This window comes from Alligator mississippiensis, chromosome 2 (genome assembly GCF_030867095.1).
Source record: "Alligator mississippiensis isolate rAllMis1 chromosome 2, rAllMis1, whole genome shotgun sequence".
Lineage (NCBI taxonomy): Eukaryota > Metazoa > Chordata > Crocodylia > Alligatoridae > Alligator > Alligator mississippiensis.
This window is the reverse complement of record NC_081825.1, coordinates 5,296,636-5,312,845: the sequence shown is the minus strand read 5'-3', so window position 1 is coordinate 5,312,845 and position 16,210 is coordinate 5,296,636. Positions and strand designations below refer to the sequence as shown.

Here is a 16,210-nt window from a genome sequence, read left to right as displayed (position 1 = left end):
TGGGTTAGAGGCCGCTCCCAGCGGGTGGTAATTAATGGGCTGGCCTCGGCCTGGAAGGCCGTCTCCAGGGGGTCCCCCAGGGATCGGTGCTCGGACCCATGCTCTTTAATATCTTCATCAGTGATCTGGATGAAGGGGTGGAGAGCTCAATTATTAAGTGTGGATAATACCAAGCTGTGGGGACACGCAGGCACGCTGGAGGATAGGGCCGGGAGCCAGGAAGGTCTCGGCAGGCTGGACACTTGGGCGAAGCAGCATCAGATGAGATTTCATGTGAATAAGTGCAAAGTCCTTCACCTGGGTGGGAAGAGCCCTCATCACAACTCCACGATGCGTGGCACAGCATCCCAGCGAGACCGGGGGGTTACGATGCACACGAGCCGCCAGTGCAACAGGGTCGCTAGCAAAGCAAACCGATCTGCGGCGTGCATCAGCCGCCGCGTGTCCAGTAGGTCCAGGGAGGTGCCACTTCCAAGAGGGACCTGGATAAACTCCAGCGGGCGCACAGAAGGACCACCCACCCCATCAAGTGCCTAGGAGCAGAGACTCAGGAGGCCGGCCCTGAGTCGGAGACGGCATCTGGGGGAGCAAGGGCACCTCCGGGGAGGACGTGCAAATTCAAGCTGCACACGGGGAAGAGTGCAAGGGTCTCCAGCATCTCCCGGCAGAGGGGATGCAGGTCAAGCTGGGCACTGGCTGAGCCCAAGGCCTTGGGGTCCAGCCTAGGCGTGCCCGGGCAGCACCCTCCCATCGCACGGCTGTGCAGCAAGGACACGCCTCGGCTGCGGGCAGCGCGCCAGGGGGCCGCGCTCGGGCTCGCCCTTGCTGACGCTCCGGCGGGCGGGCGGGGAGCGGGGCTGTGCAATGCGGGAGGAGCCTGGCTGCGGGGGCGGGGCGGGGCGGGGCGCTGCGCTGCTGCACCGGGAGGAAAGTTCCCGCGGGGCAGCGGGGCGGCTGCGGCGGACCTGCCCGGGGCTCTGCAGCTCGTCGGAGCGCGGCGGGCGGAGCCGGGGCCGGGCTGTGCTGTGCTTTGCACCGCATTGCACTGCTTGGCGGTGTGCATGACACTGCATTACAGCGCCTGGCACTGCATTGACCCGCCTTTTGCATTGCTTGGCACTGCATTGCACTGCACCGCACCGCTTCGCCTGGCACTGCACGGGCACGACGCTGCGTAGACCCACTGGGCACTGCCTCGCCTCGCCATGTCCCTGCTGCGGGCGTCGGAGCTGCTCCCGGACTCGCCGCGCTGGTTGCCCACGCACGTCCAGGTCACCGTGCTGCAGGCGCGGGGCTTGCGGAGCAAGGCGGGCGCCGGCCCCATCTATGCCGTGCTGCAGCTGGGCCGCGAGAAGTACAGCACGTGTGCCGCGGAGGGCAGCGCTGGACAGGCGCGCTGGGCCACGGAGGAGTGCGCCTTCGAGCTGGAGCCACCGGACTGGGGCGGGGGCAGCTGCGAGCTGGTGCTCACGGTCATGCACCGCGCCCTGCTGGGCATGGACAAGTTCCTGGGCCGCGCCACCCTGCCCCTGGAGCCTGCGCTGCAGGCCGGACGCACCCACCGGGACCAGTGAGTATGGGGGCGAGGGGGGCAGCACTGCAAGGGGTGTCTGGGGTGCTGCCTGGGGCCTGGGCTGCTGGGGGAGGCGGCGGCGGCATCCTGCTTGCTGCCAAGTTGGCCAACTGGCCCCTGGACTGGCCCCTGCCTGCCTGGTTTATTCCCCCTTGTGCATCCCCGGGGCTGGCGGAGCAGCGCGGGCACCGGCAACATCTGCGCCAGGGGTTTCCAGCCTCCTTTTCATTTGCAGACCCCTAAATTTGGAAGGGAGGCACAGCACCCTTTGAATTGTATGGGTGGGTGCTTTCCTGGACGTAGTCTGCAGACGCCCAGGAGTTGGAAACCACTGGTCCGCGCCTGCCTGCAGCTGGGCCACGAGATGCAAGGGTGGCAAATGAGCCTGCCCCCATTGCCAACCCCGTAGCGCCCTTGGGGCTTGGCTTGAGGCACCGGGTAACGTCTGCATGTCTGATGAAGTGAGCTCCTGCTGCTCAAGAGGCTGAATCTGGTTCAGTGTTTCTGGTGTGTCTGATAAGTCCAGCCTGGTCTGGGCTCCTTATTCAGGGCAATGTGCTTGATATGTGATGTGATGCAATGTCTTTATTAGCCCGTATACCTTTCTGATGGCATTCTCACTCTGCAGCACGTCTAATTTCTTGCTAGCAGCTTTTCGTCGTGGAAAGATTAGCTTTCACCAAGGAACCGAGAACCAGGAACTGGGACTAAGGAATGAAGTTCAGCCTCGTATTGTACGCATCTTAATCTGTCGAGGCGCATCTGCCCCCTGCCTTCATGCAGCCGGGAGCCCCTCCACTGTGCCGGGCACGAGCACTTTAGCATGGGGCAGGGGTGGAAGGAAGCCTGGGGCTTGATGGTAGACACAGATGCAGCCTGGCCTTGCTGAAGGGGTCAGGAAATGTCACTGTGGGCCCTGTGACATGGTCAAATGAAAGCTGGTTAGAAACTAGCTCTAGAGTAGTGTTCTGCATTCTCAGTTTTTACTGGATTTTTTTATTGAAGTTATTCTGTTTTTACTGATTTACACCCATTTTTCAGTGTAAATCAGTAAAAAACGAGTGGGGGTGGCAGCAGCCGCACATGGAGCAGGGGGCAAGGGGAGGGACGGTGGCCACGCGGAGGCCGGAGGAGGGTGGCTGGAGCACAGGGCTCCTGGCTCTGACCCCAGGAGGGGTCAGGGGAATCATTCCTGGGCCAGGCAGGTTCCAGCTGCACCTGGCGGCTCCAGTTGTGACCCTGTCCTGAGCGCTGGGAGGCGGGCAGGACAGCCCAGCCCACTCCCACTCCCTGAGGTGGGTGCTGCACCTGGTTGCTCTGCACGGGCCCGCGGGGCTGGAGCCACTGCCCAGGGGCGTGGGGCTCCTGGCTCCGAACCCGGGCACAGTGAGAGGGGCTGGAGCTGAGGTCAGGGTTGGGTTCCCCCCCCCCCCCCCCAGCGTCCAGCCGCATGCCACCCCCCACTTCCCCAAGCGCCAGGGCAGCCCGGCAGCAGGCTGCTGCAGCAGGAGAGAGGGGCACAGCGCTGTGCATTGGCCACTCCTGGGGCTGCAGCAGGGAGCAAAGCAGGGGGAGCTGTCAGTGGGTACAGGGCATAGCTCTTGCTGCTACATGCCCCCCGGGAGGGTTGCAGGCTGGGGAGTTGCGTCAGGCATTTCCCGGGGGCTGTGTGCCTCCAGATCTGCGCACGGGACTAGAGTAGGCTGCTGGTGCTGCCTGGGGTCGGCGGTGGCACCGGGCTGTTCCTGGTGCTTGGGGTAGACGGCAGCCTGCTCTTGTCCTGCGTGCAGATCTGGGGGCACGCGTTCCCCGGGAAGAGCCTGACAGCTCCGCAGCCCTCCTGGGGGGCGCGTAGCAGCAAGAGCTGTGGCCTGCCCCACGCACCCACTGCTCCCCACGTTTCGTTCCCCGCTGCAGCCCTGGGAGTGGCCAATGGGTGGAATGGAACGTATTATTATTTTCCCCGATATAAACCGATTTCTTTTCTCTTCTTCCTTTTATCTGCATTTCAACCCGGTTTTTACGTTTGGAAGATAAACCCAGAAAAATTCCCGGGATTTTTTTTTTTTTAATAAAAACTGGAAAATGCAGAGCACCACTCTAGAGCTACTGCACCTTTTCAAGCACTGTCTTTTATAGCTGGTTGGCTCTTTGTAGCTGGATAGCCATTTTTATGGTGCGCTCATTCCTTTGCAGCATGGCTGGTCTCACTTTGTTGTGCAGTTGGCTGGTAAATCGCGTGATAGTTGCTTTGCATGTGCGACGATAGTTGTGTTGTGCGATTAACTATTTAATTGTGTGATATATATAATGTAGTGTGACTCCAGCCAGTTCCTGTTTGTCACGGCTCAGCTGGCCATTGTGGACTTTTTGCTGGCCTAATGTGGGCAGCCCTGGAGGAAGACATGGGGATGCTTAAAAAAAGGGAAGAAGGGTGGGTTCCTCTGGTCTTGCTTGTGGGCGGTGTTGGGAGGAGAGAGGAGCTCAAAAGAGACCTCATTAAGGGGCTTACTGCCTAATTCAAGCTTAAGTGCATGGCTAACGTCTTGCCCAAGTGGAGGCCAGCTGGAAGGGGGGATGAAGCCTTAAGGCTGAGCTGTTTTGGGGTGCATTTTTTTGCACATTTGCAGCGCCATTCATCCTGATTTGGAGGTCTCGAGGTGCTGCTGTCAGTGAGAGCGTGCTTCCCCAGCTTTCGACAGCGGATGGAGTTTCCTTCTGGCTCCGCTCCCTGCCTTGGACGGAAGCTGCCATCGATGTGCTACCTGATGGCACCGGCAGTGCCAAGCTGGCATTGATGGTGTCACAGGGATATTTCGGCACCGCAGTCTTCGCACTGTTGGTGTCTGACTCGGTTGTGTTTCGTGGGCGGCGTGGAGAGATGTTGGCGTTTTGACCGAGTTCACATTGTGGCACCGAGTGAATGTAAATGCAGCTGACCGAAGCTGGGTCCCCCTCAAAACCCACCTGAATTAAATTCCTGCGTAGCTGAGCATTTATCTTTCACTGGTTTTCCTGTTTATTATCATGAATAATAATATTATCATTATTAGTATGATCTTATTAGTATTAATATTTTTTTTTATGATTAAAAATAGTATTATCATCATCTATTTTCTTCTGTTTTATAAGAGAAACCTAGGTCTCTGAATGGCACGGGACAGAAGCAGTTATGTTTTTGGGCCTCTCAGCTGGGGCTGCCCCAAGCTGCACGCACGGCTTTGGGAGGTTTCACACCCGTGGGTTATCGCGTGTAGACGCCTATACCAGAAAGCATGGGAGAGTCTCCAGTGGTTGTGAGCAGGATGTGGTCTATGACGCATCTCCAAGCCCCTGTTTGCCCTTCTTCTGCTTGCTGTGCCAGAATTGTCCACGTGGCCCTTGGGAGCCAGGGGGTTGGTATGAAATGGTGCAAAGTAATAAAAGTCTGGCGGGGGGTTAGTGGTTCACCAGGGTCCCCTGCAGAGCAGCTGAAATGGCTTTCGAGGTTTTGGAGATGGGTCACACCCCAGCTTCGTCTTTGCGGATAACTGTGGGAGGTGATCTCCTCGTCCGAGGTACGTACCAGGCCTCTCTCAGACCCGTGCATGGATCTCCTGCTGTTTGCCTTCGGGGCTATAGACTTGCAGAAAATGGGGCCGGAAGGGACTGTGAGAGGTCCTCTGCTCCATCCCCTGCCCCAGGCAGGACCACCTCTAGCAGGTCATTCCTGACTATGTCCAGCCTGCTCCAAAAACTCCCGGCGATGCAGATATTCACGGTCTCTGCTGATGACTTGTCCCAGGATTTAACTTCTCAGCGAAACTTGGGTCCGGTCCCCTCTCTGCTCCCACTCCCTTTTGGTGCATCCATGGGACTCCGGTTAAGGTGCTGCAACCCCTGCATCCCTCCTGAGTCGGTGCTTTCCTGGGTACCGGCCCCCAGGCTGCACGGACCTCGTTCCTGGATGCAGAAACATGGCTGTTGGCCGTGTTTAACAGGATGCTTGAATGGGTCTTGCTTACTATTTGTCTTATAAGCCCTGTCCTGATGTCGCTGAAGACAGCGGGGATCAGCATCCTCCCTGCGTACCCTGCCTTTTAGAAGCCCGGGGATTCCCCACTGACATTCATAATCCATGTAACACGTGCTTCGCCGACACGGAGCAAAGCTTTTCCTTGTCACTGGCAGGGATTGTGATACCAAGGGAAAGGCCTTACCAGGGCCGTTGCATCTGCACGGTTCATCAGCTGCATTTGTAATCCCCGAGAATGAAATCTGGTTGAAACCTATTTTCTGTAGTCCTGGGTTGAAGGGTGTTCATAGCTGCATGCTCTCCGTCAGTCGACTCGCCTGTTTAGCCCAGGATTGCTATCGACTTACCTCGTTTGGAACGGCCTGGCTCGTTATGCATGTGCTTTTTAAACAGCAATGCACTTCTCGCCCTCCTCCTGCCTTCTGGAGTCTCCCAGGATTTATGAAACACTAAAACCAACCGTGCAACCGAGATCTCCTCCGCCAATTATATAAGGATTCTTGGTTGTAGATGTATGTGGGTCTTCTGATTTTTTTTTTTTAAACATCTTATCCCTAGGAGAGACTGGTCATCCTCTTTAATTATGGACCACAAAAAGCACTTACTTTGGGTTTATGCGATGCAAGTGCGTCATCCTAGTCTTTCCTGATGTGCAGTGGAAATAGTCATTGAGCCTTTTGTGTCTCATTAGCCTTTTTACCCTCTCCATCTAGTAATGCTAGGATTGTCTCCTTCCAAGTATATTTAATCACCCTCCCTTTTGCTCTTCAGGCCACAGACTTTCTGTTCCTGGGTCCCTTCCCTTATCAATTCTCTGCCCAAGCCCTAGATCTATCGCAGTTTCCATCGTCCCATTTTCTCTATTGCCTTTGCATTTCTAATTGCTGCCTTCATTTTGCTGCGGACGGGCTGCTGGCTAAAGTGGTCCTTGTATTGATCGAGGAGCCGTGGCTTTTTGGCCGGGTATCAAACTCTTCCTTCAGAGTTCCCAGTCGTGTTATTTCTGTCTGAATTTTACCTTGCATCTCCCTGTGCTTTGAGAAACCAACTCCGTTGAAGCTGGTGGTCAGGGGGTGTTGCTGAGGACCGGTTGGGGCGCTTATATTGAATATCGTTCGGTCATAATGGCTTGTCTCTAGCAGCAGGTCCCTGGCCAGCGACTAGATTGTAAAGAGCCCCGTACCCTATTGGGTTCAAGACCTTTTTGTGTCAGAAAATGCGAACCTATAATGCCTAAAAATTTCCAGCTGGAGCCAGTGTCCCTGCTGGACGTGCTTGTCTTCCTGAGCTATCCCTCCAGTCTGTAGGGGGGTCGCTTCCTAGACTGGGGGGGCTGCCCTGCACGGCTGCGGGGCTGGCGTGGTCCCCTCGCAGCCGTGGTGTGCGTGCAGCATCCCCGTGGAAAAGGCAGGGAGTTTGCAGCGTGCATCTGGCGCAGAAGCTGCTGCAGGGACGTGGCTCCTCCGTGAGCATTGCTGTGCTGGGACCCGGCCCTAAGGAGGGAAGGTGATGAAGCCAGGCGTGCTGGGGGAGCGGAGGGCTCCTCTCCAGAAGCCCACCCGGTCCTCACATGTGCGGTTGAGGTGGCGAGAAGTAAGCCCCTCCTTGAGATTGCAACGGCGCTGCCAGCTGAGGTTTCTGCAGGGTTCGTGCACCCCGCCGTGTTGCATTCAAAGGCCCCAAGAGAGCCTGGTTGTTCGGAGATGTTTCAGCAACGGGACATTTTGCTAGGAGCCCTTGAGCACAAGGGCCTGCCTGCCATGCTCCACCCCAGAGCTGGCTGCATTTCAGGTTTCAGCGAATCAATCGACTGGTGTTTTGAAGCGCATCGGGCTCTCCAGTACCCCCAGTTTCAGGCGGTCAGTGGTTGAGTTTGGTCTGGGTTGCCGGGAGGGAGTGAGTGGCTTGGAAGAATTTTTCCTCCCAACCTTAAAGTTTTTGTAGGGGCTGTTTCTTTAACCCTTTAGATGTCAGGATCTCAAGCTTTTCTTCCCGGCTGTTAGGGCGGGGGATTATAACGGCTCACGAGCCAACTAGGCGTCACCCATGCCATGTTAAAAAAAAAAAAAAGTCATGCTGGGGTATAATAATATATAATGGTATACAAGTCACAGGAAGGGAGTTTTTCACTCTGTTCAGCCTCACCGGTGCGTCCAGTTTTGGCTATTGCACTGCAAGAAAGGCCCAGGCAAATTGGAAAGAGTCCAGCGGAGAATGACAGAAGTGATTTAGAGGCCTGGAAGATGAGTCTCGCAAGAAAGATTGGAAGTGTTGGGGTGGTTGAGTTTGCAGAAGAGGAGACTGGGGGGGATTTGATGGATGTCCTGATGCAAAGAGGACAGCGATGAACACAGGAGACAGGATGATTCCCTGCCATCACGTGACTCCAGGAGGTGGGTCTTGCAAGCCTTTCAATCCCACTGTGGGAGCTGGGCTAGCGTGGGATCCTCAGGGTTAAGAAGGGCTAAGGGGCCCCCATTTCTGCACAGCTCCTTCCTCCTGCTTGGTGCCCATCGACAAGTGGGGCAACAACCGCTTCCTGCAGCCTGCGGTCGAGCAGCCTTCAGTCTCTCTGCAGCCGAGAGCCCGCGGTTAAATAACCCAGCGGGTTTCTCGGGATGGGGCAGAGCAGCTCTGCTGGCTCCGTGCACGTTTCCCTGCCATTGAAAAGGGAGGGAGAAAAACCAAAGTGGCTGGAGAGGGAAGGCAGGAACAGGTCCAGCATTGGGACCAGCTAGATTTTTGCAAAAATATTCTTTAATTGCAAACTTTCAGGCACAAACACCCTTCATCAGGCATCAGAGAAAAGATTGACAAAGTTCTCCTGGGTAGAAATGAAAGTTCATATTTCATAGGAGATTTGAAGGTGGTAAAATCTCCTGTTTGGAAAAGTTCATTTTATATGCGGATTAGGCTCCCTGGCAAGGTTCATATAAACCAACTTTCTTTCCCAAGTTTTTGGATCGGTGCTTGGTTAATTTAGAAAAGGCTGGGCATCAAAGCAGCCTGGGGTTGAAAAACTCACCAAAAAATGGTGGAGAAAAGCACCCAAAAAGTCCCCCCGATTGCAACCACTCGGAGCTCCATTGCTTGATCCGGGCCTGGTAATGGGCTGAGGTTTGTCTCCCAAACCTGCCGTCGGGGCAGGTTATTCCAGCGTGGTGGGAGGCAGCGTGCGAGAGGGACTCGTGCCCGGCTGTTGCGGGGAGGAGAGACGTAGCTGGATCAGGACCGCACGCCTCTTGCACGGGGGCTCGTGCAGGCTCCGATTCCAGCCCGGCGCAGCGCTGGCCACGAGTGCACGTGGCCCGTTTGGTTACAAGTGGGGTTGCACGAGCTGTCTCCATCTTCAAGCCCCTTCCCGGAGGAATTGCCAGCAGCCAGGTTGGCTCCGGTCCCTCCTGTCAGACAGCTCTGCCCTTCTTCCCCATGCAGGTCCCACCAGCCAGGGTCTCGTGTCCACCCCAGCCGCCTGCCCCCCTCGCTGGAGGAAGATCTCAGCTCATCCTCGGCCTTTGTAGCTCCTTCCTATGGGCAGTTCTAGCTTGTTTTCTCTCCTCGGGCCGCTCCTGCCTCCGTGGTGCTTTTGGTGTCCCTCTTTTATTTTTCCCTGCACAAAATGCAACCTCTGACCCCTTTCAGTGGCCAGGCTTAGGAGGAATCGCCCAGCTCGGCACGTGGGGTTTCTAGGAATAAGATTCCTCAGCACCGGGGACTCTTCAGAGCATCCCACCCCCCCTTGCTACCGACCCCCCAGCACGATTGCAGGGTGCGTGGCCCGTGGCTGGAGTGGCAACATGCACGTGAGACCTGCCACGGGCAGGGGAAAGCAGGATCACTTCGCCTGGTATAGCCTCCAGGTGAGCCAGCTTATCCTCGTGGCCTCGGTTTCCTCCGCTCTGGATAGTGGGGAGCACGTGGCTGGAGGGAAGCACCATAGTCTTTGCAGGGCAGGCTGGGGCCGGCGGGGTGGCAAGCAAACTTTCCAAACCCATCTCCCACTCAACCAGCGCGCTGGCACGGCCCCGGGGGGCTGGTCTTCCCGGGAACCAGACCTAGCTCTGCTCCCCTGCCGGTGCTGACGGCTTGCGGCTTCCCCCACCCCGGCGCAGCTCCGCGCTTGGGAAACCGGCCGTTGCCGCTCCCTATTCTGCATCCCGTTTGCTTCACTCCCAGCCTGGGCGGTGCCGAAGCCTCTGCCTCGAAGGCACCGGAGGGGGTTATTTTTCATGGGGGCTTGCCCAAGCCAGGAAGCGTCTGGCTGTGTCGAAACCCCTGATTAGCCAGCCGGCCCCACGGGTGGAGGTGGGGCTGGCGCAGGGCTTCTCGGTCCCATCTCGTTCTCGCGTCCGAGACGAGCCCGTGCTTTCTGCAGCCGGGCCGTGGGGGCTTTGCAAAGCCCCGTAAAGGGTGCCTTTTTGCCGGTCCCAGCCTGGACTGAAACCCGCCACGTCATCGCTGCTGTTAGCCAGGAATCTGTCGGGGTTGAACGACTTCCCCACTTGGCATCCCCTGCCCGTCCTCCTCCCACCCCGAGCCGCCCCCTTGTCCCGTGGCAGGGTGAGCACCCATCTCCCCACTGCACGTGGGCAAAACCGGTCCCTCCTGCTGCCCCAGTGCCCCCGTTCCCTGCTCCCGAAGCTGGGCCGGCTCTAATCAGGCATTCAGCCTTGCTCGCTGCCTGCGGTGACCTTGCTTTGTTCCCGTCTGGCCTGCCTGGTCGTTTTTCAGCCCTGCTTTCCTCTCCCATCGCCCGGCTGGAACGTGACCGGGGCGCGGGCTCAGCTGCCAGATGCTGCAAACCCCGTGACCTTGGGACGGCGTGAAACGCGGCAGGTGCTGCAGGAAACAGCCTTGCGTTGTCCTGCTCGCTCGGGCGCTTCGGTACCGGTCACCTGGGAAGGGTTTCTCCTTGGTGCACGGATGGGGAGAGCGCAGGCCCAGTGCAGGGCTGCCATGCTCCCACGGGGGATCAGCATTGAACGCCCCTGGATCTGACACCGTCTTAAAAGGCGGTCGTGGCTTCTTCCATCCTGCGGTGAATAGACCGGCAAATCGGCACGCATCGGGGCATGGCGAGGGCTGTGCTTGCTTGGAAAACAGGGAGGGATCCTTAGCTAGAGGTGCTGGGCTGGTTGCTGCAGGGCTGGGGACCTTGTCCTGCCTGTCAGGTGGCAGTGCCCTAAACACCCTGCAATGTTGCATGTGGGGATGGTATCATTGTACGGTCTGGGGCGGAGGCCAGGGCACGGCCTCGCTTCCTCCCTGCGCCACCGCAGCTTCTGCTTCCTCTCCCTGCGGGCAGTCCCTCCCCGGTGCCTCGGGCAGCGCTGATGCAGGGCAGAAGCCGTGCTGCCCCTGCACCAGCCCTTCTAGCAGCATGGGCATCACCGGGCAGGGACCCATATGGCTTCAGGGCGGTGCAGCCTGCGTGCCTCTACATACAGTGCCTGCACCTTGCATTCATTTGCTTGCAGCCTGGATCATTGACCCTGCATCAGGCTGAGCCGGCAGCTGGGGGAAGGGTGGAAATCCTGCCTTATCCCTGCACTGCGGTGCATGGTGCAGTACAGAATTGGAAGTACAGTGCAGTACAAAATTGGAAGTATAGCCTCTTCGGAGGCTGCTGCCCAGAGAGGGAATCACGTTGTCCTTGACTTTGAATGAGAGGGGGCCCCTAGAGTCGGTATGTTTAATTCGGAGCCAGGCATCGTTTGCACGTGGCGATCTTAAAACTATCTTGTCTTCTGCTCCCATCATTGCAGTGCACAGACCTCTTGGCCCAGCTCCCTCTCCCTGGATGGTGGGCATCCTTGTGTGCAACTATATGCTCAATTAAAGCTGGATAGAAACCAGCTACAGACTTGTTACACATTTTCAAGCACTGCCTTTGTAGCTAGTTGGCTCTTTTTATAGTTCGATAGTCATTTTTATGGGCTGCACTTCAGGCCACTCTCCTTTTTTTTTGCACGGTTACCCGGTTAACTGCGTGACGGTTACTTTGCTCTTGAGGCTGCTCTAAAGGTATTGCACGATTTACCAGGTCATTGCGCCGTACAGGTAATGTGCAGCAGGGGCCTGAAAGTCAGACCCTCTTCTGGGGCAGGGTAGCTGTGCTGTCAGGTCCCCTTAGGGCTGTGTTTGCATTTTTTCATTCCCCTCTAAATTGCTCCTCAGACCTTACTGAACCCTCCCCTGAGCAGCCGCAGATAAACTGCAGATGCCCGTGGCCCTTTAAAGCCTGCGTGGCAAGCCCCTCGGACCATGAGCGACTTCAGTGCCGTGCCCCGTCGATGCCGAAGCCCCTTCTGCAGCTGGGGGCCCGCGGGTGCATCCTTTGCCTAGGGTCGGCCCCCTCCGGCCCTGGGGATTTGCAGGCGCATTGCCATTTGTGTGTCCTGCTGCCCTGGCTCCGGCATGTGGCTGGGAGTTAGGAAACCCAAGTTTCTGTTTCAGACCTACGGCATGCAGCCTTGAACAAGACGTGTGATTACCCCCTGCCTCAGTTTCCCCCCCTGGAATAGAGGGTGATGCTTCTGGGTCTCGTCCCGAGGCATCGATCCTGCTTGGCAGCGGGGACCGAGGGCCGACTGGGCCGTCTGAGCGATTGTGCACATCAGAGGCACTAAGCAAACAGTTGTGGGAGGTTCTTTGATCTTCTTTTCGCACGACTCTGGCCGCTGCTTGCATCAGGGGAGGCAGGGATCTCTGACAGAATTGGGGCTCTTCATCTGCGTTTCATTTTGGGCTCTCCGAAGACCCCTCAGGAGCGGGTTTTGCTTGCACGCCTGTCGCTGGGCTCCCACCATGCTGCGGGGATCCTCTGCCCGGCTGCAGGCTCTAGGCAGAGACTTGCTGCGTTATCTTTGCAAAGCGCGTCCATGCCAAGAGCCCGGCCTGCACGGAGCTGACGGTCTGTCTGGGCTGGAAAAGCACGGACTGGTCTGTGGGCGTGCAATGCAGTGCTTGTGTCGGCTGTGGGCCTTGTCCAGCTGGCTCAGCTAATTCCCAGGTGCGCTCTCCTTGCACACCTATCCGATCCATGCACTTTTCTGCATAAAGGGGCGCCCGTCCCAATTGAGTGTTTATCAGTGAAAACATGGGGGGCCGAGCTTTTCGGCAGGCATGCCACAAACTAAGCCCCCCGGCCTCCCCGAGTGCCACTCCAGTCCCTCTCCCCTGCTTGTGCTGCTCTGCTCCCTGCTCTCTTTCCCCTGCCTGCTCTGCTTTCTGCTCCCTGCTCTATGCCCGCAGCCTGGTCTGCTCCCTGCATTATCCGCTGCCGTGCTGCCTGCCCCCTCCCCAGTCTGCCTGTGCCATCGCTGGCTTTAAATGCCACCCGCATCGGTTCTCTGCATCTCGGTTACGGGGATAAACTGCTTAAGCGCGCTGCGTGTTTCAGCCCGACCGTCTGCTTCGAGACTCGCCTTCTGGGCAGCCGCGTGGTAAGGGACTGGATCTGCGTGCTCTGGGCCGAAGTGAACTCCCTTTTGATTGCAGCTGTCAGAGGGCTGCTGTTAGCAGCCAGGAAACCATCTAGCTCCTGCTGTTTTCAAGAGCTGCTATAAGAAGCCTTGAGAAATGAGCAGAGCTAGTTGGGTGCGGGGCTGCTCGTACCACGGCGCTGGCAGCGGTGGGTGCTGATTCACGGTACCCCGGGCTGGGTGCATGCTTTGGGGATGGACATAGTCCTCTCCTCATCCGTTGAAGGGGGCACTTTGGATTTGGTAAGCTCTGTGTGAGCAAGAGGCAGGCAGACAATGCGAAGGCTGTTCCAGGCTTAATTGCACGCTCCGGCTCTCAGCATGTCGGGGCCGTTCCCTTGATCTCCGGTCCCTGGCCTTTCCAATGCACTATTTAATGATCATTGTCTGTTGTGACACGGCTTGCTGGAAGGGGCTCTCCTGCTCTGTCCCTTCATCTGAGCCTTGGGCACATCTTCAGGGCTGCTAAAGCAAACAGGAGGCGTCTGGCCCCTGGAAAGAGGACCATTTAGACCTGGGAGCTGGCTAGGAACAGCCCCGTGCTACCTGGGGAAGAAGGGGCAAGGCAGGGATGCATTGGTCCCACAAACTTTGAGAGCGGCAGGAGGCTAGATGAGGAGAAATGCCTACGACGGGATTGGGGAGGATTCATTCAGCTGTCCTGCTTCATAGCCAGAGATCAGGGGTCACTGCCATCGCATCCCTCTGCCAGCCGGGGTTGACCCACCCCGGAGCCCTTGCTCTAGATGCCTCCAAAAGAGTCATCCCAAGGGACCAGTGCTCCTACAGAGCAGGAGGTATATCACCCCATGGTGTCCTTGGCCTGGGAGAGACACTTGGACGAGGCCCCAGTACCCCTCCGATGCTGTGTGTGCGAACAGAAATGCTCCATACTCTATATGTATACTCCTTAAAGCATACTGTATGTATATACTCCTTAAAGCATCACCTCTGATCCTCGGGCTGGAACAGACCTCACAGAGCGTCCGGTCCAGGCCCCGCTGCAGGCCAAATCATCCTCGACTCAGCCATCCCCCTGCGTGTAACCTGCTCTTGAAACGTTAAGGGATGGAGACTCTCGGCAGCCTGTTCAATGTTTTAAACAGCTCTCGAAGTGAGAGAGGTTCTTCCTCATCTCCAACCTCCATTTCCTCAGCTGCAGGTTGAGGCTGATGGTCCAGTCCTGTCCCCTCCGGCCACAGGGAAAAGTCCATCTCCATCCTCTCTATCATTGACCTTCAGGTGGTAAGAGGCGGTTTCAAATCACAGGATCCTAAAAAAGGAGGGTTGGGAGGGAGCTCAGGGGGTCACATCTAGTGCAACCCCCTGCTCCAAGCAGGACCAGCCCCAACTCCATCATCCCAGCCAGGGCTTTGTCTACCCGGTCTTCAACACCTCCAAGGATAGAGATGCCCATCCTAGATAAATTGTTCCAGTGCTTCACTACCCTCCTCGGGAGAAAGTTTTCCTTAATATCCAACCTCAACTTCCCTTGCTGCAGCTTGAGCCCATTGCTCCTTCTGTCACCTGCCCCCACTGAGAACAGCCCAGCTCCATCCTCTTTGCAACACCCTGCGTGGAGTCAAAGGCTGCTATTCAATCCCCCTCGGTCTTCTCATCCGACACAAGTCCCCACGGGTGTGGCAGGCCTGTGTAGGAGTGTTTAGCGCCAGGACGTGGCGTTGAACCCGTGCTCGGTCTCCTCTACGATAGCAGAGATCCCATGTGTCAGTAGAGGGGACTGTATTAAAGCCCTTGCGGGGGGCAAGGGAGGGGGGGTCTCCCGTTTGGAGACATGCCGGTGCAGCGTGGTGGCTCTGGTGCTGAGCTGATGGGATGCCTCGGGGCTGGCAACTGTACCTTGTCATCTGAGCCGTGTTGGTTTGCTGCCCGTGATGGCCGGAGAGCCCTGGCAGTGGCTGTTTATCGAGGAGCGGGGCTTTGCTCATCCCGGTGGCATCCGGCTCCTTCTCCTGCCAAGGACAATCCAATCCACTGACCTACATCTTTGCAGGGCCTGGATGCCTCTGCTGACAAACGCCCGCGTCCTGCCGACGGCCTCTGGATGAAAGCTGTGCCCCTTGCAGTAGCAGGCGTGAAGCCGGGAGAGGGAAGCTGTGGGTACACCCAGGGGTCTTTCCCCCCTTGCTGATCTGTAGCAGCAGCAGGGAAAGCACCCAGCCCTAGCACAGGGCTGGCGGGGTTCGGGAGCACGCCTTCATGGCAGTAGTTCCCTTTGCAGTATTAGTTTGACAGTGAGCAGGGTGTTTAATGGGAGAAACACTGGTGGCGAGATGAGTTGGAGGCAGCAGGGGAAAGTGTGTGGAAGCCTTGGAGGGGAATCCCAGGGGGAATGGGGCCATGCAGCCCCATAGGCTCAGCCCTAGGTAAGCCGTCTCAGACCGAGCATTTGTCCAGCCTGCGCTAAAGACCTTTCTTCTGTCTGCTATCGGCATGACGTTCATGGGCCCGTACCCACGGGGGCAACCCTCTGGGGCTGGGGCACCTTGCATGCAATCCCGATTAGCTTGTGAAGTGGGGCTGGCTGCACCTTATGGTTTGGGAAACTGAGGCAGCATCCCTGCAGCTGCGTGTCCTGCCTGGCAGAGCCCAGCACATCTCTCGGTCCCTCTGCTCCCCAGCGTCCGTCTCGCACGGTGCTGTGCATTAGCTCTCTCCTTCTCACCTGGGACGCAGGTATTTTCTTGCATAAAACATGCACCCAAATAAAACACCTGCTTTATTTTTGGAAGGCAGACCATAGGAGGAAAAGGTTATTGCAGTCGTGGCTGGCTGTGACGTGGCCACGCTCCACCCAGCCCGGGGTAGGGGGTGATGCCAGGTTCTCCCCATTTCCCGTGCTGGGCGCTGGCATGGAGAGCAGACAGGGGACAGGGTCTCCTGAGCCCTCTGGTTGTGCCAAGGCAGCCCAGAGGAAGAGCTGTCCGATTTGGATTCGGAAGGGACAAATATAGGACCAAGGGAAGGGATGGCAGTGGGACGAAGAGGCTGAGCTGCCTGGACCAGGAGGCTGGGGGTGAAATGGGGCATGGAGAGCAGAGGTGTGTGGCAGAGACCTGGGGTTCGAGGGCAGGGAAACTGGAGAAGTGAGGAGTGGAGGAGGCTGCTACTGGAGAG

General features: G+C 57.5%; 1 protein-coding gene across 4 annotated transcripts in view; it reads left to right on the top strand.

Moving 5' to 3' along the window:
- Nucleotides 1-915: 915 nt before the first annotated feature.
- Nucleotides 916-16,210, top strand: part of RAB11FIP5 (RAB11 family interacting protein 5) — a 76,848-nt gene continuing 61,553 nt past the window's right edge. Inside the window, exon 1 of one of the 4 annotated variants that reach the window (XM_019495653.2) lies at nt 916-1,570. In XM_019495653.2, coding sequence (XP_019351198.1) covers nt 1,206-1,570 — 365 coding nt within the window. In that variant the 5' untranslated portion in view covers nt 916-1,205. The remainder of the gene's footprint in view (nt 1,571-16,210) is intronic. The other 3 variants (XM_019495654.2, XM_059721420.1, XM_014597096.3) reach the window with 3 other exon arrangements.